The 24,685-nt window shown below is 40.1% G+C and overlaps 1 protein-coding gene across 3 annotated transcripts in view; it reads left to right on the forward strand.

Annotated features, from left to right (window-relative positions):
• COL19A1 (collagen type XIX alpha 1 chain) overlaps positions 1-24,685 on the forward strand; it is a 340,279-nt gene that overhangs the window by 277,038 nt on the left and 38,556 nt on the right. For all 3 annotated transcript variants that reach the window (XM_029066938.1, XM_029066939.2, XM_029066941.2), the window contains exons 29-39: positions 1,549-1,653; positions 1,745-1,798; positions 2,054-2,107; positions 5,661-5,714; positions 6,563-6,616; positions 12,490-12,534; positions 14,002-14,052; positions 14,138-14,182; positions 17,544-17,570; positions 20,639-20,692; positions 22,342-22,386. In XM_029066938.1, the coding sequence (XP_028922771.1) occupies positions 1,549-1,653; positions 1,745-1,798; positions 2,054-2,107; positions 5,661-5,714; positions 6,563-6,616; positions 12,490-12,534; positions 14,002-14,052; positions 14,138-14,182; positions 17,544-17,570; positions 20,639-20,692; positions 22,342-22,386 (588 nt within the window). The remainder of the gene's footprint in view (positions 1-1,548; positions 1,654-1,744; positions 1,799-2,053; positions 2,108-5,660; positions 5,715-6,562; positions 6,617-12,489; positions 12,535-14,001; positions 14,053-14,137; positions 14,183-17,543; positions 17,571-20,638; positions 20,693-22,341; positions 22,387-24,685) is intronic.

Here is a 24,685-nt window from a genome sequence, read left to right on the forward strand (position 1 = left end):
AAACTTCGACTCAAATTAAAGCTAATTTGTGTGTGTGTGTTTGTGTGTGGTGTGTGTGTGTATTAGTATTTGTCCAGAACATTGTAAATTTTTAACCTGTAAAAAAAGGTGTTCTCATTTTTTCCCTTCAAAAATGGGGAAACATGTTCATGAAAGAAACCTAAATCATTTTCACATCCAGGTGCCCTTCACAAAGATTGACCCCAAACTCAGATCTTCGTATCTTGCTTTCTTTCCATAGATACACTATGTACACTGCCTATCAATATTGTCTCTAACCAACTTTGGACATTGTGGCCATCACTAGTCCTCCAATCACCAGGGCTTTATAATAATTATGGTGTTTGTTAAGTGTACTATGGGCTAAGCACTTTTCTAAGCAGTGGGATGGATATAACCTTTATAATATCTTTATAATTATAATTACAATGTAATTATAATTATATATCTCACCTTTATAATATCTCCAAGATCCACCCTTTCCTCTCCATCCAAATGGCTATCTTACTGGTACAGGCTCTCATAATATCCCAGCTGGATTATTGTGTCAGCCTTCTCTCTGATCTCCCTTGCTCCTGTGTCTCCCCACTGCAGTCTATTCTTCATTCCTCTGCCCGGATCATCTTCCTGCAGAAACGCTCTGGGCATGTCACTCCCCTCCTTAAAAACCTCCAGTGCTTGCCCATCAACCTCCACATGAAACATAAACTTCTCACTCTGGGCTTCAAGGCTTTTCATCACCTTTCCCTCTCCTACCTCTCCTCCCTTCTCTCTTTCTACTCCCCCCCGCCCCCCCCCCGCATGCTCCACTTCTCTGCCGCCCACCTCCTCACCATTCCCCATTCACACCTATCCTGCCGTCGACCCCTGGCCCACGACCCACCGCTGTCCTGGAATGCCCTCCCTCCTCACCTCCGCCAAACTGACTCTCTTCCCCTCTTCAAAGCCCTACTTAGAAGTCACCTCCTCCAAGAGGCTTTCCCAGACTGAGCTTCCCCTTTACCCTCTGCTCCCTCTGCTGCCTCTCTGCCCCCCTTCACCTCCCCTCAGCTAAGACCCCTTTCCCCCCTTTCCCTCTGCTCCTCCCCCTCTCCCTTACCCTCCCCCCAGCACTGTGCTCATTTGCTCATTTGTATATATTTTTATTACCCTATTCATTTTGTTAATGAGGTGTACATCCCCTTGATCCTATTTGCTATTGTTTTTGTCTGTCTGTCTCCCCCGATTAGACTGTAAGCCCATCAATGGGCAGGGATTGTCTCTATCTGTTGCCAATTTGTACATTCCAAGCACTTAGTACAGTGCTCTGCACATAGTAAGTGCTCAATAAATACTATTGAAAGAATAAATATCTGCTAATCAGATTGTCCCACATGGGGCTCACAGACTTAATCCTCATTTTACAGATGAGGTAAACTGAGGCACAGAGAAGTTAAGTGGCTTGCCCAAAGTCACACAGCTGACAAGTGGCAGAGCCAAAATTAGAACCCATGACCTCTGACTCCCAAGCCTGTGCTCTTCCCACTACTTCTTCTCTATTCCCAATAGAATGTTTGCAGCAGCTGCCCACATGGTGTCCCAGGATTTAAAAGTGTGAAAGGAGAGGAAGACATAACTGGCCAGCCTGGCCAGTATGATTATGAAGCAAGGAAGGTAAGGTTGCACACTTCAAAGTGTTTACAGAGATACCCACCATGTTTTAAATCTTGGCTACCTTCATGCTTGTTACCCATCTATCTTTCAGGGTGACACGGGGCCACGAGGTGCTCCAGGAATCCCTGGCAGAGAAGGACCAAAGGTAAATTACTGTTTCTAACCTTCTTTCCTTTCCCAAGAGCACCCAATGCACTGCAAACATGGAAACCAGTATGAAAGTGTGTCTTGCTGGTAAATATTTTGGCCACTGCCAACATTGTCTTTTGATCCCTTTATAGGCTTTGCCCTCTGAGTTGTGACAGGCACAGCCAAAGCTTCCAGTCCTAAGTTTCCTATGAGCAGAGCTTACGACATGCCGTGAAAAAGTGATTTTTTTAAAATTTTTGTATCTTTATAGGGCATCAAAGGTGAGCGAGGATTTCCTGGGATGCCTGGAGAGAAAGGTGATGAGGTAAAATGATTCTTATTTCAATAATGATGCTATTTTCTGTTGTTATTTCTGTATAACCCTTTTGAAACATTGACAATCTGTGAAGCCCTCCATGGAACACCAAAATAACAGTTCCCCTCCCCAGTATGTTTATTTACTCTTGGATGATTGATTCTAATGGAAGAAAAACATTTCTCTAAAGGTATCTGCAGTTTTCAATGAATTGATCACACCTTTCCAGAAATTAGAGAAACTGAGACTTGGAAAAAATTGCTGATTCAAGGTCAACCTGGGCACTATTTCTCTTAGGTTATAATTCTTTCTCAGTTTAATTTACATTAACACTTGGGAAAGTTAATTAGAATGATGAATTGTTGTTTGTTTAAGCAGTTGTAGTACTAATAATTCTTAATGAAACTAAGCAAACCATCTGGCAAGTGCTAACCTTGATGTTAATCAAAGAAGCCAGAATAATAGAAAACAGCTGTTATCTAGTTTCAGTTGTTTTGCTCTTATTCTTCAACAGGATTCTACCTTATGAACTACTCCTGATGCTATGATATGGTTTTGTGATTGAAGCAGTTTTTGAAACCTATCATACCTGTCCTGATTTTCAGGAAGGTTAAGAATGTTAATGAGGAGAAGACTAGTCTTAACCTTCCCAGTCACATCTCCCCATCAATTATTTTTGCATTTGTTCGGGATATGTTCTTGTTTATTCCTCATTTCTCTATTTGTTGCTTACATTTGTTTTTATCATCGCATCTGTGCTTTACTCATTTACCTGTTAATAGCAATAATACTAATGAAAAAATATTGGTATTTGTTAAGCACTTACTATGAGCCAAGCACTGTACTAAGGTTGGCATTTCCTTGTTGTCTCCCCCATTTTACCCTAAGATCTGCAAGGCAAAGACCTTATCTTTTATTTATGTCATAAGTAGCCAAATACCTTAGACAATGCTATTGTATATGAAACTATAAAGAATACAGAGGTAGTCTGGGCTGCCTTAGGCAGCTTAAGCATAGGAAGCTACAGGGGTTGTGCTTCTGGACCCCAGGGAAGGACAGCATTCATGATAAGCAAAATTGGTAAGGCCATTTGGAATAAAATCCCCAAAGATGTCCTAACTTTGTGCTCTACTGGGGTTATTTGTTAAAGCAAGCCATGAATCAGAGTTGCACATAATTCTTGAACACCGTGTCTGATTAACATGAAATTGCAAATGCCCTTCTGTTCCAGTGGTGCGACTACTGTGGTCCCTTTCCCATATCTCATTTTTTTCTGGGTAAAATTTTTTTGTAATGGGATGAAATTACATGGAATATCCTTCCTGTTAAGAAAATGATGCATGTTGCTTCTGCCATTATTAGTAATCTTCTGTTGTATTGAAAAATGCAACGGAACCACATGTAAGAAAGAAGGTACTGGTAGGTACAGAATTGGCAACTGAGAGATCTCTCACTGGAAAGAAAATGGAAGGCCAATGTTTTGAAAGCACAAATCATGCCAGATCATATTAGATAAATTGTAAAACGTTATTAGCCATGAATTGTAATATTGCAGAACAAATATTAAAATCATAATTACTAAAAAAATTGAAAGTTGGAATTCTTGAAATAGTGAAGGAACCTTACCCTAGGGATCCCAGAAAGACATGCAATAGCTTTAAATTTGTAAGTGTCTTGGTACTGTATGCTAAATCATCTGCCCTTCTGTTAAGTCTTTCTCAATGACCATCTTGTCTCTTAAAATGATCTTGTTGCCCTTTATGCATCTGCAGTAACTCCTGTCTTCACTGCAAAATGCAGCTTGTTCAAAGAAAGACTGCTGAGATTGTATTTTTTTATTCATAGGCTGCAGTTTATTTTAAAGTTTAATGTAGTCATCAAAGGTTAATGAGCCCCAGGCATATAAATTAGAGTAAGGACTCACCTCTCAACTGAGCCAGTTTTGAATGGGACTCTGAATGAAAGTAGGAATACATATATAAATATAGATATATAAATATATATTCAAGAGTATTCATTGAGCCCTTACTATGTGCAGAGCACTGTACTAAGCACTTGGAATGTACAATTTGGCAACAGGTAGAGATAATCCCTGGCCAATGATGGGCTCACAGTCTAATCGACAGACTCGTATCTATGGATATATCATTTCATTACAATATGAGAACTTGGAGAAGTAGCAATTTTTAATATTTATAACCCTTTTGCCAAAAAAAATCTTTTACAGTAATTGAGCTGTTGTTTGAGTTGATACTAGGAATAATAGCCTTTAGTACAATATGTTGTTAAATTGGAAAGATTAGACCATAAAAGGTCTGTGAACATTCTTGTACCATGTTTTATGGAGGACAGCTAACTGAAATTTTATTTTTTTATTTGTATATAAATATTATCTTCCTTTATATGCATTCATATCCTTAGAAAAATGGCATTCCAGTGGTCAAGAGATTAAATTTTCATAACTGCCCTTGCCACTGCTTTCTAAGGAGTATGTGGAATCAACCATGAAAAGAAATGACTTAGCAATTCACTTCTGAAGTGGTGTCTTTATTATAAAATGTGACCTATAACTAGATAGAGTGAGGTGCTTTGTTGTGAGCAAAACATGTACTAATTTAGTTATACAGTGTATTCAGCATGTTAAAAAAAAAAAAAGGTTTGCCCATAAAAGTCCCTTGCCACTAATAGCAGTGAGAATTCTGCCCCAGTATACACTATGGTTGTGCGGCACAGTTACAGCTGACCCACAATACAGAAAGGCAACTGCAGGGGAAAGGGGGAGGACAAATGAGGAATAGAGAAGAATAAGAGAAATATCTTAGAGAAAACCATGAACAAGTCCAGATCATCCTGAGTGAGAGAGCAGGTAAGCCAGACTGAGGGAGCCTGGGTGAAAAGTTATAAGGGCAAAAAATGAGGTTATAGGTCAGGGACAGGAGGCCACAGCTGCCAAATAGACAGGACATGGCAGGCTGGTGGTGAGGCATCAGGAATCAGAGATCAATTTGGGCCAGGGATCAGGGCTCTGGGCAGATGGGAAACATGAGATCAAATGTGGGTCTGGGGATCAGTGGGATGAAGCAGACTGGATACTGCAGGGAGATGGGCCGGGTGGGGATGAGCAGATGAGAAAAAGATTAGGGCAGCCCAAGAAAGTTAATGCCAGGGGAAGTGATAGATTCGGGGGAAAAAAAGGGAACAAGGAGTTTAAATGAAGCAGGGAAAAACAGTGCACCAAAATCTTGTCTCGTAATCATGTGGTAATGGAGAATACTTCAAGATACAGATAAATTTCCTTATTCTGTGTGGGCAGATGGGTGGACATCCTAGGACAAAATTGTCATGTGTCTGAAAAGAATAGTGCTTTTTTTTTCCTCTAAAAGATGAAAGAAGATGAATGAACTGTAGGAGTTGACAACTGTGGGAATAATCAATTTCTATAAGCATAACAAAAAGCACTGTGAAATAAAAAACTTTATTTTAAGCCACTGCATTAGCATTAGCATGTTTCGCCTATCTACATATATGCAATATTTTATGGGGAATTATTACTCCCTTCCAGGGTCTCCAAGGAATTCCAGGCCCCCCAGGAGTCCCAGGCCCTACTGGACCTTCTGTAAGTATTTGGTATGACCATGCCCCAATCCAAAAGACTTCTAGATGTCTCTATTTGCTGATTTGCCTCAAAATAAAACTAAGTGGCACTGATTTTGTTACTCAGTGTAAATTGAACAATTACTGTGTCATAGTTGTTGGCCTCAAGGATCTCTATATGGGTTACCATTTGTTGATTCTAGAATCAGTATCTTTCCTCATTATATGTGTTTAAATATGTACTTGGTGGATGCTACAAGGTTAAAAGTAATTATTTTGAATATACTTTAATAATGATTTAGTTGAGTTTAGCTGGAAGAGTGTATTTCTAAAACACTGGACTCACCAAAGTCTGACTTTTTATAATGTTGAACCAGAATGGAAAAAAATTAGATGTGAAATTAAGGAAAACACAAGTATCTTCTCAAGCCCTCCAGAAAGGATGAAATTACATTTTTTCCCATTTATAAGATGCAGGTTGTATCATTAAAAATGCTTATTATTCTTAAATTCCTTGAAATATTAAAATTTATGGCTTTCAAAAAATAGTCCATTTTTTTAAGTATAGTAATAGTATGTAAATTGCCATTTAAAAGACAAGCTAAATTCTTAACCATATCAAAAAGGTTTTAGTTAAGGGTTAGTTTAGTATTTACTTGGCCAAGGTGAAAAAGCAACCCCAAATGTAAATTAACCCTTTGAAAGACTTGTCAGTCAGAAGCAGCTACTTCCTATCACATCAGGCAGAAGAAGTAGACTACAGATGACTTTATTAGGATAGTGACGTTCAAAATGTCTAAGTTTTGAAAACCAAATCATGATGCCATTTTGTTGTTCATTTTCAAAGGAAGTGAAACTTTCATTTTACAGGGATCGTTTGGAAGGACTGGACACCCAGGCCCAGCTGGAGAAAAAGGTGATAAGGTACCAAACATTTCTTACTACTATCAGAGGAAAGAAGCATAAAGCATTTATAGTATTGTACATGACTGAAGACAAGGCAGGAGAGCGATGGATAGCAAGAAGATTACCTGGAAGTCACAGGAGACAATTTGCTGATTCTAGATAGTATTAGTGAATTTGCTGGGCAGAGACACAAGGGAGCCCCTTTTTATCTTATTCTGTCCTGTGGAGTTCATTCTAGCCTGGATTCCCCTTTGAGGTTCTACACTTAGATGAGTTCTGGGACACAAACCAAGATGAAAACTAGGTGTTTATTTTGGATGGTGTGCCAGATATCTCCTTGCAATATTCCTGTTCTTTAGCTTATCAGCTGATTCATGGACCTTTTGCCATCATCAGTTAGCAGAGAACAGAGGTTATGGTTGCTCTCAGAGAACAGTCAGTTTAGCAAAGCAGGTAAGATATTCTTGTGCTCTTCACAGGGTAGACAAGAAATAGAGGTGGACTATAAACTCAGTGTGAGCATGGAATGTTTCTACTAACTAACTCTGTTATATTGTGATATTATACTCTCCCAAGCACTTAGTACAGTGCTAAGCACTCAATAAATGTGAGTGATTGATTCACATGACATGTTTCATGGCCCCTTTTTGTAAGGATAGCTGCCATAGATCCTTACCAAGTTTCTGGAAACCAAATCTCCAAATCTCCTAGCCGATAAAATCACTATTGAATCAGATGGACAGGAAGTTTCTGATTCAGTGGCAGTTGCTTCTTTATTTATTGCAATTTTATCACCTCCTCACCTGCTTCTCTCCCACACCACCACCTTCTGGTAAAACTGTCCTATTCCCCAGAGACGTACGATCTCTCAACTCCCTCCAATTTTCCAAACTTGCCATGCCCCATTTGGTCCCCACTACTTTCTCTTGTTGCACAAATCCATACCTTCAACTCTGCCCTCCCTACTGAACTTAACCCCCTAGCTCTCCTGATTCTCTATCAATCTCATACCACCAACCCACAGCCCTGACTCACCTCCCCAGTACACTTCCTCTGCCCTTCATTCGTTCATTCAATCTATTTATTGAGCGCTTACTATGTGCAGAGCAATGTACTAAGCGCTTGGCGCTTCAGCTCACGCTTCAGAATCCGCTGATGAAATCAATTTCATCTTCACCTTCTATGGCTCTGTCCTCTGGTCCACCTGGCCACAGTACTTTTTCATCCTCTTTGACTCCCATTTCTGTTGCCTACACCAGCTGTGTCAGACCTTTAACTCTCTCTTCAAACTCAGTCTGCCCGTTTTACTCATCTCTTTCTCCTAATGACTTTGTCATCTATTTCATCCAATAAATTGAAACTACTCCTGTCCACTTTTCCACTCTCTGATCCTTACCAGCAGGATCTAAGGAGATTTCTGCCTCTTAAAGTCCACAACCTCCACCTGTTTCTAATCCCATACCATTGCCCCTTTATTAAAACATTTGGCCCCTCCCTTCGTCTCTCCCTGTCCTTCATCTTCAACCACTCACTTTTCAGTGGCTTTTAAGGGTACCTGTATATCCCATAAAAACCCTCCCATGACCTCACAACATCCTACAGTTATAACCTCATCTCCTTCCCGTCATTTCTTTCCAAACTCTTTGAGAAGTTAACCCCCTACAGTCTAGTTTCTGCCCCTTCCACTCCTCAGAAATTGCCCTCTCTCAGGTCACCAATGACCTTTTTGCCAAAGCCAATGGCTTCTATTTCTATCCTAAACCTCCTTGACCTCTCAGCTTCCTTTGAATCTGTGGACAACCCTCTTCTCCTGGAAATTTTATCTAATCTTGGCTTCACTGATACTGTCCTCTCCTAGTTCTCCTATCTCTGTAGCCACTCCTCGGTGTCTATCGCTGGCTCTATCTCTGCCTCCCAACATCCCAACTGTGGGAGTTTCTCAAGGCTCAGTCCCGGGTCCCCTTCTGTTCACCATCTACACCTATTCCCCTGGATAATACATTTGCTCTTGATCCCATGGCTTCAAATACTATCTCTATGCAGATGACTCCCAAGTCTACCTCTCCAGCCCCTACTTTTCTCATTCTCACAGTTCCGCATTTCCTCCTGTCTTCAGGAAATTTCTACTTGGATGTCCAGCCAACTACTCAATTTTAACATGTCCAAGACAGAACTCCTCATTTTCTCACCCAACCCTATCCATCCCCAGACTTTCCCATCACCATATAAAATATCTCCAATTTCTCTTTTTTATAAACCTATTATCTTGGCACTTTTCTTGACTCATTAATCTGCATATTCAGTCTATCATCTTGTCCTATCTGTATTTCCTTTCCTCTGTATCCAAAATTCTACTATGCTGATTCAAGCACTTATGATATACTGTATTGACTACTATATCAGCCTACTCTCTTATCGCCCTGCCTCCTATCTCTCCCCACTTGAGCCCATACTTTATTCTGCTGCCTGGATCATTTGTCTACAAAATTGTTCAATCCAGATCTTCCCACTCCTCAAGAACCATCAGTGGTTACCTGTCCACCAGAGCAGCCAAGAGAAACACCTTGCTATCAACTTTAAAGCACACAATCCCCTTGCCCCCTTCTACTTTGCTGTCTCTTCTCATCTTTTTATCCCCTTTAGTCCATTTCCCCTCATGCCAGTCTGCTCTTTATTCTCTCCTGATTCCTCTACTATTTCTTTCATTTCTCTCCATCCCTCTCCCTACCTTGACCTCATCTTGTTTTCTGTTCTACTTCTCTCACCTCTTGTACCTTTCCTCTACCTGTTCTTCTCTCATTTGTCCGTATTTCTGATTCTGTTCTCTTCCTCTCATTTTGTCCTCTTCCCCCATTGCTGCTTTTTTCCTATCTCTTTTCTCTCATCTCTCCCTGTCCCTGTTCCCTCTGGCCATCCTCTTCTTTCTTTCTACCCCTTCTTCCTTTTCTCATCTGCCTGGCATGACCTAGTGGTTAGAGCACAGGCCTGGGAGTCAGAAGGACCTGGGTTCTAATCCCAGCTCTGCCACTTGTCTGCCATATGACCTTGGGCAAGTCACTTCACTTCTCTATGCCTCAGTGCCCTCATCTGTAAAATGGGAATAAGAGTATGAGCCCTCTGTGGGACAGGGACTGTGTCCTACCTAATTATCTTGTATCCATCCCAGCGCTTAGAACAGTACCTGGCACATAGTAAGTGCTTAAAAAATACCACAATTATTATTATAATTATTATTATTACTGCCCTCTTCATTTTCCTCCACTCCATCTTAATTCTATTTCAGTTCCTCCTCTTCCTGTTTCTTCCATGCTTCTCCCACTAGTTTATGCTGGCTCCTCCCATCTCCTGTCGATTCTACCTTCACAGTATTTCGATTCTACCTTCACAGTATTGCAAAAATCCACCCTTTTCACCCCATCCAACTGCTACCACATTACTCCAATCACTTATCCAGTGCTTAGAACAGTGCCCAGTGCTTAGAACAGTGATTTGCACATAGTAAGCTCTTAAAAAATACCATTATTATCCTATCTCACCTTAATTACTATAACAGCCTCCTTATTGACCACTCTGCCTCCTGTGTCTCCCAAATCCAGTCCATACTTCACTTTGCTGCCTGGATCATTTTTTTACAAAAATGTTCAGGCCATGCTTCCCCATTCCTGAAGAAACTCCAGTGGTTGCCCATCCACCTCCACATCAAACTAAAACTCCTCACCATTGGCTTCAAAGCACTCAGTCACGTCACCTTGCCCCTTCTACCTCACTTCATTACTCTCCTACTACAACCCAGCCCACACACTTCACGCACTGAATGCTGACCTTCTCACTGTGCCCGATCTCAACTATCTCTCTGCCAACCTCTTGCCCACATCCTGCCTCTGGCCTGGAACACTACCCTTCCTCATATTGAACAATTACTCTTCTCCCTTTAAAGACTTATTGAAGGCATATTTATTGAGCACTTACTATGTGCAGAGCACTGAACTAAGTGCTTGGGAGAATACAATATAACAGTAAAACAGACACATTCCCTACCCACAGTGAGCTTACAGTCTGGAAGGGGAGTCAGACATTAATATAAATTAATAAATTAGAGATATGTATATAAGTGCTTCCCTGATTAAGCCCTCCTTTCCTTTTCTCTGGCTCCCTTCTACATCGCCCTGATTTGATCCTTTTATTCAAGGAAGCAGCATGGCTTATTGGAAAGAGCATGGGCTTGGGAGTCAGAGTTTGTGGGTTCCAATCCTGGCTCTGCCACTTGTCAGCTGTGTGACTTTGGGCAAGTCACTTTACTTCTCTGTGCCTTAGTTACCTCATCTGTAAAAGGGGGATTGAGACTGTGAACCCCATGTTGGTCAACCTGATTACCTTATATCTACCCCAGCGCTTAGAACAGTGCTTGGCACATAGTAAGCACTTAACAAATATCATCATTATTATTATTATTATTCATCCCCCCTCCCAGCCCCACAACACTTATGTACATATCTGTAATTTATTCATTTATATTAACGTCTGACTCCCCTCTAGACTATAAGCTTGTTGTGGGCAGGGAATGTGTCTGTTATATTGTTATATTGTACTCTTCCAAGTGCTTAGTTCAGTGCTCTGCACACAGTAAATTCTCAATAAATACAATTGACTGACAGACTGACCTCCTGGCTGTACCCAGCAAAACAGTCCCAGGTTGGTTCAAGCCAATAAACCCAGAAGTGCAGGGGCATGGGATTATCTAGAGGCTATATATCTTGAAGTTGCTAGGGTCCAGTCCAGGCTGAAAACTGGGTAACCTGGAGAGGTGGGCTTAGCAAAGTGACAGGAACCTTGCTTCTCATGCAGCTTGATAATAAGATAAAATTCATGTTTAGGGGAATAGTGATGAGATTTAGAGACAAGAAAATGTGCATTCCTCCCTCTCTACTTCTTCCTTCCCTCTCCTTTCTTCTGCATCTAACTTTCACTCAGATATCCCCAGGAATCCCATGGACCAGAAAACAGACAGTACTGTTTAATAGGTGCTAATTTTTATTCAACAGATTAGAGTTCTTCATTAAACAAAGCATCATGATCCTTACTGCAGGGGAACCTAAATAACACTCTTTAGAGCAAGGGCTTACCTTTTAATTTTTCAAGAGCATTTTTTTTTGGAAAGGATATTTCCCCAAAGTGTTGTATAATTATTATTCAGTGGAGACAATTGAATTGAAGCAATCACAGATATTTTCCATAGGAATCCATAGCAATAGAGTTTGTACATCTTCAGAAACACTGAAATGTCAATAGTCTGCAATAGGAAAGAAGCAAAAATCTAGGCTAGAAAAAGATAAATGGAACTAGGACTTTAAAAATAAAACGTCTCTGTACCTGATACTCCATACCATCAATCAATCAGTCAGTGGTATTTATTGTGTGCTTAATCAGTCAATCACATTTATTGAGTGCCTACTGTGTGCAGAGCACATTACACTAACAGCTTGGGAAAGTACAATACAAAAAAGATGGTAAACATGTTCCCTGACCACAATGAGCTTACAGTCTAGAAGGAGATGCAGACATTATATATAAATTAATATAAATAAGCAGTTTATAGATATGTCCATAAATGCTGTGGAGCTGAGAGTCGGGTCCCAAGCATCAATTCTCCAGTTTCGGTCTTGAGAATCTACATTCTTGAAAAATCCCTATCTCCTAGACCATGATCCCCAAGTAGACTTAGACCAGGAGGTTGGCAGTGTTGGAAAACATCATTAGAAGCACTGGGATGTATCATGAGTGGGAAATAAATGAGTGGATTTGTGATGTCATATTCCTACTCATAAAATGATATGAATGTTGCCTATTTCTAATTTTCTGTTCACAATATTTCCATAATGCCTTTATTTCAGGGCAGTGAGGGTGCTCCTGGGAAACCTGGACCACCTGGACCCCCAGTGAGTTATTTGTGAAACATTTAGCACTTTGCAACTTGTGTGGTCAGGAACAATGGAAATAACTCCAGTTTATGAATCACTGGACACAAAGTTAGTATGTAAACTTTCATGTGTGAATAATGGATGACCTATCTAGCTTTTTCTGTTGAAGACAATAAAATATGTGGACTGAAATTATATATGCCACAGACTAAATCTCTTGATTTTCACATAGCAAGAAATTTAGCCAGATATTTAAGACCTCCATACATTTTGGAAAGATCTAAAGTTAAAGTATCCCTAGCTACCATTTGAAACATTTCTTGAATGCTATTATTTATATCACCATCATTTAGGTTGAAACTTTTTCTAAAGATCAATTGTTTGGCCAACATTTCTTGAGAATTTGAATTTCTTTTCTGAAGAGAGTACATGAGCTGATAGGAAATATATGAATTGGAATCTTGTGGCAAAATGGAACTCTTTGTAGAGCCCTGATTTGAATTTGGAATCATCCCTTTTTGCTCAACAAATTTCAAGAAGTTCTGATTTTCACTGAAACAGCACCTCACAATAGAGTGCAGTTTCATAAATAGCAGCATAGTAGGAATAACCATGAATACCATATTAAATTATTTTTGCATTTTTGGCTTGTAAGAATGAAACTTTTGCTAAAAAGGGAGCCCAGATTTGAACATTTTGTCTGAATTACACAAGAAGAGAAATAAAATCCCAAAGATTTTTATTTTTACCCAGCTGTATTTTTTTTCCTATCCGATAAAAAATTTATATTTTGTAAGATTTGGGACTTAACCCTAGAGTCTCAAAATTATTGGTAATTCAAGTAATTTGGGACCACATGTGTTTGGCATCAGCTTAATTCACCAAGTTTCTGATCCCACTTTTCTTAGGAATATATTTTTATGAAAACAGCTACATAGGAAGTCAAGTAACGTTAATTATGTCTACACACAACTTAATTATCTGTAATGAATAGATCATGAAAAGAAAAATGAATTCCTTCAATTGCCAAAATTATAACCATTCTTAGTTTCATCAGTGCTTTTGTATTTATCCCATACATTTTGTGGTTTAGAGTTCAGAAGGATGTAAACAACCAGCATAAATTTACAATTCAGCTGCTGAAATTTATTCAACAATTTTTTTTCCCTTTGAATATATAAATGTCTCATCTGTCGAGCTTATGCATGGATTCCACTCAATATTGATAATGCTTTGATGCTCCAGGTGTAGCTCAAAATGCTCCCAAGTTTTGTTTTCACTTTGTTCTATTCACTTTTCAAAAGATGAAAATAGAAACATACTGCTATTGCTTTTATTTACCTACCCTGTTTAGCTCTTAAAATTATTTTAACGTTAATTTTAAAACTCAAGAATACACAATGGCAGAACCTTAGATCACTTGTTTAGAGAAATAGAGATGATGTTGCCTTCTAAATAACTTCTGAATATTATTTTCATTTCAAGGGTGTACCTCTTAGTGAAGGGACAGGAATGAGCAGCTTATACAAGCTCCAGGTATTTATTTTCATAAACATTTGAATTATTTCTCAAAGGATAAAATGGAGTATTGTAAATTGAATTTCTTTCCTTTCCCTCAAAGGGTGGTGTTGGCGTTGCTAGCTCCCCTGGTCCTCCTGGTCCTTCCGTAAGTATTTATTGTATTTAATTGAATCTGCACTCACGGACGACGAAGATAAAAGGAAAGCACCATAAGGAAGCTCAGGAAATGAATGAACTTAAATGGGCAGTAATGAAACATTTCACTCTGCATTAAGCCTATTTTTTCACTCGTGGAGCCAGGGGAGGGGAGGAGCAAAACACCCTTAGCCTCGTGGAAGAGAGCATAGCCCTTTCCCCGGTTCTCTGAAGAAAGCACCTGCCTCTTTTGGAGAATCAGTGGTGGGTCAGAAGTTCTCTCTGTGCCCAGCTGTGCTTCCTTAACTTGCAAGGAGTATACTGGGAGACTTTCCCAGTCTTCTGTACACTCATTGGATCCCCAGAGAAGGAAATAAGTCTGAGTTGGCAGCGAATCCCTGTCTTTGGGAGCATGGTCTGGTACACTCAACATTGCACTGAAGAGAGGTGGGGAAAGAGAGCATCCAAAGGGACAGAGAGGGGCCTGCACCAGTGGCCACATTGCCACTCTCAGTCCCACTCCGGCCCAGCCACACATTCGCAAATACCATGGTACGCTTTCTGTGGTGAATCAAACTCTGGTGTCCTGCTTAAAATCCGTGCTCAATTTATATTTCTCCACCACTCTCTATCCTTAGCCCTAAATACCTTATATCTACAGAACATTCTCCCCATTGACTTTAGGTGAAAACACACAGTGGGGGTTCAGTAACACTCAACTGAAACAGTAGGGAAACAAGCATCAGGCTAGGAAAGCAGAGCAAAGAGAGGATTTTTAAAGAGTTTCCCTACAGCTTTCATTACTAAACAGCTATTCAGAGTTCTGAGGTCCAAGATAACAATCACTGAAGACTCTTAACAATCGATCAATAGTATTTATTGAGCACCTATTGTCTGAGAAGCAGCGTGGCTCACTGGAAAGAGCACGGGCTTTGGAGTCAGAGGTCATGGGTTCGAACCCTGGCTCTGCCACTTGCCAGCTGTGTGACTTTGGGCAAGTCACTTAACTTCTCAGTGCCTCAGTTCCCTCATCTGTAAAATGGGGATTAAGACTGTGATCCCCACGTGGGACAACCTGATTCCCCTATGTCTACCCCAGCGCTTAGAACAGTGCTCGGCACATAGTAAGCGCTTAACAAATACCAACATTATTATTATTATTACAGAGAATATTCCTAAATCTTGGACGTGAACAATATAGATTAGTACACATAACTATTGCTTTCATGAACTTTACAATCTAGCAGGAGAGACAAACAGTAAGTAAGAACTAATAGAGTATATAAAATATATACATACATTCTTAGATGGAGTGGAAGTGGTAGTGATAGTTGGGGACTATAAAATAGGGATATAAAGTAGAGGAGTCAGTGGATTTGAGTTCTAATCCCAACTCCACCACTTGCCAGTTGTGGGACCTTGGGCAAATCCCTTAGCACCTATGAACCTCAGTTTCCTCATCTGTAAAATGGGGGTTCAATGCCTGTTTTCCCTCCTACTTTGACTGCTGTGCGTTCCATGTGGGACAGGGACCATGCCTAAACAGATTATCTTATATCTTAGAAAAACTTAGAGTACTGCTTGACACACAGAACAAGCTCAACAAACATTCCAGTAATAATAATGGGAATTAATCAGGGAAGGCCACTTGGAAGAGATGTGATTTCATAAAGGAAAAATTGTGGATTTTTGATAAGTATGGTGAAGGAGTTACAGTCAAAAGAGCAAGTGTAAGAAAGAAGTCATCAGTAGTTGAGACAAGAAAGAGGCAGAATGAGAAGGTTAACTCTAGACTTTGAGCTCATTATGGGCAGGGAATGGGTCTGTTGTTGTATTGGACTCTCCCAAGTGTTTAGTAAGGGCTTTGCACACAGTAAGCTCTCAATAAATATGACTCAATAAATGAATGAATGAACTTGAGATAATGAGCTGAGATGTAATGGGGCAGTAGGAAGGATACGTATGGGAGAAGAGAGCTAATCTAGTGCCTTAAAACCAATGATCAGGGTTTTCCACTTGATACAGAGACAAATTTACAACCACTTGAGGTTTCTGAGTTAGGGAGATGTGTACAAAAGGTCATTTTAGAAATGATCCAGGAGCAGAGTTAATGTATTGAATGCTTGCTTTATACAGAGAACTGTACTAAGCACTTGGGAGAATAAAAAACAACAGAGAAGTATGGACTAGAGAGAGGAAGATATCTGAGGAAGTTGATGTCAAGCCAGGATATGACAAATGCCTGGACCAACATAGTTGCCATTTGAGGAAAAGGTGGATCCAGTAGGATTTGGTTATAGAATGAATATGGGGGTTAAAAGAGTTAAGAATAATTCTAAGGTATTGGGCTTGACAAACTGGGAGGATGGTGGTGATAACTAACTGTGATGTGCAGGTTAGATGGATATGAGGATTTGTGAAGAGTGATGGGAAATTAGGATTTGGACATGTTAAACTTGAGGTGCTGGTGGGAATACACTTAAAGAGGTCCTGGAATCAGGAGGAAATGTGAGATTGCAGAAAAGTAGTGAGGTAAGGGCAAGCAAGGTAGGTTTGGGAGTCATCTGTATTAAGGTGGTTATCAAAGCCAAGATAGCAGATGAACTCCCCAGGTGAGGGAGTATAAACTGAGAAGAGAACAAGATCCAAAACAAAACAATGAAGGATCAAAGGAGACTGGGAAAGATCAACCCAAGAGTAAGAGGTTAACTAGAGGAGAAAAATCAAGATTAGGAAGGATTTCCAGGAGAAAGGAGTGAGTAGTCCGCAGTGTCATAGACATCTGAGAGGTTGAAGGAGAATAGGGGTAATAATAAGAATGGTGGTATTTGTTAAGTGCTTACTATGTGCAAAGCACTGTTCTAAGCACCGGGGGGATACAAGGTGATCAGCTTGTCCCACTTGGGGCTCACAGTCTTAATTCCCATTTTACAGATGAGGTAATTGAGGCACAGAGAAGTGAAGTGACTTGCCCAAAGTCACACAGCTGGCAAGCGGTGAAGCTGGGATTAGAACCCATGACCTCTGACTCCCAAGACCAGGCTCTTGCCACTGAGCCACGCTGCTTCAGTAGAATAGAATAGGATAGAATAGAGTCCATTAGGTTTGATAAGAATTTTACTTCCCTCCTTTTCCTCCCCTGGTTCCTAGGCTCGCAACCAGCTTCCAATCCAGACATCAACATTCCAGAATTAGTTTTTAAAGGAAAAAAGAACTGCTTGTTCATGAATTTCTGGGAAGTTGAAAATCACCTTCTGCATATACCAAATTCAAGTCCCCCCAGTGCTGTTCTTATTTCGGATTTTAATTTAATCTAGGCTTTTTTGTTTTCTATTGTTTTCAAACAATCTTTCTTTGTGTTTTTCTTATAGGGCCCAAAAGGTGATCCAGGTTCAGTGGTAAGTGTATTTTAGTATCTTAGGTCATTTTAAACATGTAGTCAATGACTCTGCTGGAATGGTATAGGGAATTAAGGGGAACTGGACTGCCTCTGAATTGCCAGCAATTTGTAACTTCCCAGTGTCATGAAAGCAGTCTAAATCCTGAGACTTTCCAGTGGAGATCCATTTTTATGGAGAAGTAAGTGTTTTTGCTCACTGTTCTCAGATAAGAATATTTATTACTCATTATAATGTTACAGAGAGAATTAGTGAATTTTCAAGGTGACTGTGACTCTTCCTTTGAGGCTGCCAGTACCGTTACAGCCTTGGTGGCTACAAAGAGGAAACAAACTGCCTCCAACCTTTTCTTATATCTAGTTCACCCCAGAATATTCTGGCAAGAATGATAGCACTCTTACACATGTGGAACTGCAATCAATCAGTGATATTTATTGAGCACTTACTATGTGCAAAGCACTGTACTAAGCACTTGGGAGAGTATAATACAACAGAGTTGGCAGACATGTTCCCAAATCAATCAACCCATAGTACATATTGAGAGTTTATTGTATGCAGAGCACTGAACACTATTACACAAGAAGCTTGGATACAAGGAGCTTACAATCTAGATAAATAGATAATGGATAGGTACATAAATGTTGTGGACCTGGCAGTGGGGTGAATATCAAGTGCTTATAGGGTACAAATCCAAAGTGCATAGGCGATACATAAGGAGAGGGAGTAGAGGAAATCAGGGATTAGTTGGGGAATCCCTGGAGGAAATGTAATTTTTAGTCAAGCTTTGAGGTGGGGAGAGTGGTGATCTGTTAATTATATGAATGGGAAGAAAGTTCCAGTTCCAAGGGAGGATGTGGGCAAGAGGTGAAGGTGAGATAAGCAAAATCAAGGTACAGTAAATAAGTTGGCATTAGAAGTGTGAAGTGTGCGGGCTGGGTTGCAGTAGGAGATTAACAATGTAAGATAGGGAGTGAACAAATTGAGTGCTTTAAAGCCAGTGGAAGGAGTTTTGGTTTGACACAGAGATGGATGGTTTATAGCCATTTTGTATTAGTCATCCAGAAACTGATTTAGGTGCTAGAGCAACCTTCTAATTTAGAACCTTCATATGAAGAGTTTAACTCAGCATGTAATGAATATACCTCGTAATAGTCCAAGAAGAAAATTAGACTCGTGCCTCTCAACTGTATAGCTTCACTATGCAAACTCTGCCAAATTCAGTTGAATTTCACAAATTATTTGGCATTTTTCTGCTATGCCCTCTTCAAATGTGTTCCAACTGGGCATTTCTCATTTATGTGCCTTTAACTATGTATTAGGAGAAAATTAGCCTCACTGATCAATTTCCATCATTATATAAAATATTTTCAGAAAGTTTTCTCTATAGTCCAATTTAGTGAAACTCTCAGCAGATGCAACAGATCTGCATACTTTTTAGGTAAAAAAACAAAAATCAGCCATTGTCACATCTGAAATCCAGTATTTTGCAGGAGACTTTTTTTCATTTGCACAGTTTCCAGACTATAAATATATACATACATAATATAGTATATACATAATTTAATTTATATTATCACTTCTTTCTCATTAAAAATTAGACTGGCATATAAGTCTGCATTTTCCCCATGTACTTAGTGCAGTGCTCTGCACCTAGTAATTGCTCAATAAATAGGGTAGATAGATTCCTACTAATGCTAGAACTGCGACTACTGCATTTTGGAAACTCTGAGCAAAACTAAGTTTTGCTGCCTTAGGGCAAGGAGGAGAGGAGCAACTTGGCATAATAGAAAGAGCATGGAACTGGGAAACAGAGGACCTGGAATCTAATACTGCTTCCACCTCTTGCCTGTTCTGTGCCATGATTAAATATTTATAAACATAGACTTTAAATAGTCTTTTAAAGGAAGAGATAACCATGATATGAATACATCATATCTTTTTTGAAGTAGTGGGTCAAGATGGATATATAAAAATCATTTTTTCAAGATCCAGAAGCAGAAACAATTAGTAAATCATGTTACTACTTATTAAATGTCCCTTAATGAGAACAGTTGATCAATCATATTTAATAAGTGCTTACTGTGTTTGGAACACTGTACTAAGTGCTGAGGTGAGTATAAAATAACAGATTTGGTAGACATGCTCCCTGCTCACTATAACTTTCTATCTAGACAGGGAGACAGTACAATAAATAAATAAATTATGGATAAGTCCTCTGGGGCTGAGGGAGGAGTGAATAAAGGGTGCAAATCAAAATGCAAGGGTAACACAGAAGAGAGTTGGAGAAAAGGAATTGAGGGCTTAGTTTGGGAAGGCCTCTTGGAGTTGTGTGTAGTAGAAATCTATATTTTTACAATGCTTTCAGTGTAAACTGAAACTAGACTAGCATGCACATAGTCACTGATAATTTACTGCTAGTACAATCCAGTTGAGAAAAGTTCACTTGCATCTAATCATCTTTAAATGAAAGTCTCAAAAGTCTAACGTAACTTCACTTTGAACTGAAAAGTTCTAAGGAATTATTTTGCCTTTTATGACTGTATTTCATTCACTGTAAACAGTTCTCCCCACTAAAAATAAACGCTGCTTTTTTAAAGGCTCCATTTCTAGGCCTTCAAGGCTAGCCCATACATTATCTCATATAAAATGTATTTATGATACAGGAATCTCCTGAATTTGTCTTGCAAGAATATTAGATCCAGATGACCATCGCTGGTAGTATTAACTTTAAAAATTCCTAGAAGCATTTTGCCTCAAGTTTTCTTAATAAGCAGGCACCCACCATCTACATATCACTCAAGAGAGCCAAGGAAAAAAATCTGAGCAGCTTGTATCTACCCCAGCACTTAATAATAATGTTGCACTTAACCTGCTACATAGTATGTGCTTAACAAATACCATTTTTTAAAAAAGCCACTTGTGAAAAAGGTTATGTCATGGTGTGTTCAATTTCAAATTGAAGCTTGGCTTTTGTTTACGATAATATATATTTACTTTTTAACCCAACATTTTCATGCAATTAAAGTCACAGCTGGTCCTTGAGTTCTGACTTTTTTTATTTCTTAAAGGGAGAACCCGGACCAATGGGACTGCCTGGCCTAGAAGGATTCCCAGGAGGAAAGGTATTATCAGTAGGATTGGAAACCAGGGCATCTTTCTATCCTGCTTCAACCATTAAGAAACTAGGGTTTCTTTCTATCCTTCTTTGACCAGTAAGCTTAGTTCCATAGTAAGAACCTTGCTAAAATGCTTTGCACATCTTTACTTTCAGGATATGGACCTTTATTAGAAAAGGATGAAAGTGATGCTGATGGATGCTTGGACTTAGGAGAATCTGAAAATTTTATGTAGAATAAGGAATACCTGACAGAAAACATTTCATTCAGACCAGTATACTCTCTTCAAAAAATGGCCCAGAAAAAAAAAAATATTGAGTGAACCCATTCTGCTCCCCAATCCCACACCCATTGCAAGTAGCAGCAAGTTTCTTAATGTTCTGAATAGTTTTGCAGTTCCTGCTTTACCCAGCCTCTGCTCCATCAGGAGGGTGAGACCTGGGCAGGTATCATTCTTGAGAAACGGGGCCCATTAACCCCTAAATGGACCATCCATGATGGCAGGAGCTTCATATCCCCCATTGCTTCCAGTACCCACACCAGTTCTCTTCCCCCACATCTCCCTCACAACTGTGCCTTGCAGCAAGGCATTTAGAACAGTGCTTGGCATATAGTAAATGCTTAACAAGTACCATAATTATTATTATTATTATTATTATTACTTCTGGTTTCCCGGGCTGCTGCTCTGAGGTCCCTTACCACTGGTCCAGTTCCTCCTGACACATTTTAGAGAACCTTATTCCTAATGGTCAGAGGTACTGAGAAAGCAAACGTGAGGGCTATCACGTCAAAGAGGAGTCATTTAATTTGAATGCAAGCAACAGTCTGGTACCTAGTGGAAGGGTCAGGCCGAGTGTACAGCCATGGACAGAAGTAACACCACACCCTCACCACCCCTCACTTTCTCTGCCTTTCATTCATTCAGTCTTATTTATTGAGGACTTCTTGTGGGCAGAGCACTGTACTAAGCACTAGGGGAGTACGGTACAATGATAGGCACATTTTTTGCCCCGTTCCCCTCAGCACTATAAATCATTTGCTGATTCCTGAGTCAAATTTCATTCCAAGATTTAAATGGCACTCTTCTCCACCTGGAAGAAAATCAACTTAGCAACACTGAGAAGCAATGGATATGAATACCCGTTCTATTGAATGAATCCAGTAGATAGATTTTAGACCCCTTAAATATTTTTGAGAATAAGAGGAAAACTTTTTAAAGGACCACTATGTTTGAAAGTAAGTCTGACAGTATGCTTATAAATTCTTCATGCTACTCAGCAAAGGTGATTAAAAATAAATTGTTTCATACTATTTAAGTACTAGTAATATTTATTACATACTGTGTATAGAGCACTGTTCCCCAAGCCCTGGGAGAAAATACACAGGTGGGAATTAAATATAGTTCATGTCCCTTGGTGGTGCTCACAAGCTACTACTTTAGAAAAGAAGTAGAAAATCAGTTAAACTTTCTGGTTGATTATGCATTTTTACTTGATAATATTTTCTTCTTCTAGCCTAACCCAGTGTCACTAAGCTTTAACAAAGTTAGGTTGTTATTTAAAGTTCTTTCACTAGCCTTGCATAAGTCTTTGTTAAAACCCTGGTGAAATTAGGTGGTTGAAGGATTACAGCCTGAATATTTTCCTTTTCTTCAGGGAGATCAAGGGCCTGCTGGTTCTCCTGGAATAGCTGGAATACCTGTGAGTTCATAGTTTTAAGAAATATATTTCATGTAGGAGGAAGTTACCTTAATGTAAATGTAATAGAGAATATAATGAACGTTTGATGTGCTGGAAATCTCTGACAGGACTGACATGAGCTTCCTGGGTATGCATTCCATGGGCATTTCCAAAGAAAGGAATACAGAAAGATATTCCATCCCTCTACCACCTCAAGACTGTTGCCCATCTTCCTGCAGAACCATTCGAAGTAATCTCTCAGCTTAGTACAGTGCTTAGCATATAGTAGAGCATATGCTTCATATGCTTCATGAGAAGCAGCGTGGCGCAGTGGAAAGAGCACGGGCTTTGGAGTCAGGGCTCATGAGTTCGAATCCCAGCTCTGCCACTTGTCAGCTGTGTGACTGTGGGCAAGTCACTTCACTTCTCTGTGCCTCAGTTCCCTCATCTGTAAAATGGGGATTAAGACTGTGAGCCCCACGTGGGACAACCTGATTCCCCTGTGTTTACCCCAGTGCTTAGAACAGTGCTCTGCACATAGTAAGCGCTTAACAAATACCAACATTATTATTAACTCACGATATCTGATTCCCATGCCCATGCTCTTTCCACTAAACCATGCTGCTAGGAGAGGTTTGCCACAGATTTCCCATATAATTCAGACTCTAAAATCCACTATGAAAATCAAATGAAAGATAACCTCACTTGAAAAGGCCTCATTCCAAATTATACCTTGCTCTGGTGCTTTGTGCACATTTCAAGTATTCCTAGAAAGTTGTAACCAACGAGGTATTTCCCTTAGCCTTGCTTTATTGGTTTTAGTAGTGTTTCATAAATTAACCCTTCAGTTCTTTCGTGTAAGAATGCAGGATGAGATTACATTGGAAATCATGAACTCGGAAACAAGTAATAGCAGTATAGTGTTTATTAAGTCTCTACCACGTACAAGTCACTTAGGCACTGGGAAAGAAGTACCCAGAGGAGATGTAGACAAGATCTCTGGACCCCAAGGGACTCATAATCTAAGAGTAGGTGTGGTGAGGGAGTTAACAGCAAACACATAAGGAAAGGTGAACCAAAATTATAAAGGACAAGGATCATGATAAATAGAATTTTAATGGCAGGGTTTCAGGCTCCTTGTGGCTCAAATTGGCAATCCCAGAAATTACAGCTGAAATCATGACATTGGTCTTCCCAGCATTCTAATAGTTGAGGTCTAGCGCGGCCAGAGCAGGGGAACCCCAGTGGCTTGAGGTGGGGCAGTCTTACTCCCAACAATGTGCCCGGAGTTCAGGACTAAAGAGAGCGGTGGAAGGCTCACACTGCTCCCGCTTGTTCACTGGACTGGAGCAGGAGCCTATGGGAGCTGTCATGGAAGGTGCTTTTCTGCACGGTGGGAGCTGCTTGCACCCTGTTCATGCCCATCAAGCCCTGTTACCACATGAGGACCAGGCAGGTGGCAGAACAGGAGGAGGTCTTGCTCCTTTGGAATCTTTGGTTCCTTTACAATCCCTTCTTTCTTTCTCTCCTTTCCCCTCCTTGTTGCTTCTTCTCTTCCCTCTATTGTCCTCCCTTCCCTCTTCTCTCCCTCCTTTGTCTCCTCTAAGCCCTGCTCCCACCTGCCTGACTCTCTCAAAATACCCCTGCAAATTCATCCTTACCCTGAAATGAAAAGTTGATATGCTTGGTCAAGAATACTTTGACAGAGTATTAATCTTCTACACCCATCAGGAGTCTACCTAGGTACCAGCTGCCTTCCCCATCTGCCCATTCTTTCCTCTGCCACAGCTATCACTGAATAAAATAATCCCTGGTGGTGTTTGGGAAGAGAGTGAACAACTAAGCTAGTGCTCTGTACTCAGAGAAACTGAACAGAAGGTGGACCCTGCACCAGAAAAACACAAGAGCACTAAGCAGGACAAGACTGGCTCAGAAATCGTTACTGGATTACCTTAACATGAACACTTTGTAGTGAACATTTCCTTGCTTGCTCCAAATTCCAAGCAGGTAAGGAGCCGCTTGGAGCCTTCTGCAGGCTAATACTGCCACGAGCCACCTAAATGTGGGTCAATAGGTGTGAACACTGGGATTTTTTGATATTCTAGTGGGCCAGTTAGACCCTGTGACTAAAGACCAAACTTTCACCTTGGAGAACTGTGCTTTGTCTGTGTTCTCTGAAGCTCACTACCCCAGACATTTGCAAGCTCTGTACAATATCTAGACATTCCTAATCATTTTATTTAGAGGTGAAAGGTGAACTTGTGTGAGTTCTCTTGTCCAGTAGGAATCTCTGTTAGAATCATACCCACATTAAGCAGTA

The sequence above is a fragment of the Ornithorhynchus anatinus genome, chromosome 1 (genome assembly GCF_004115215.2).
Source record: "Ornithorhynchus anatinus isolate Pmale09 chromosome 1, mOrnAna1.pri.v4, whole genome shotgun sequence".
In the NCBI taxonomy this organism is placed as follows: Eukaryota; Metazoa; Chordata; class Mammalia; order Monotremata; family Ornithorhynchidae; genus Ornithorhynchus; species Ornithorhynchus anatinus.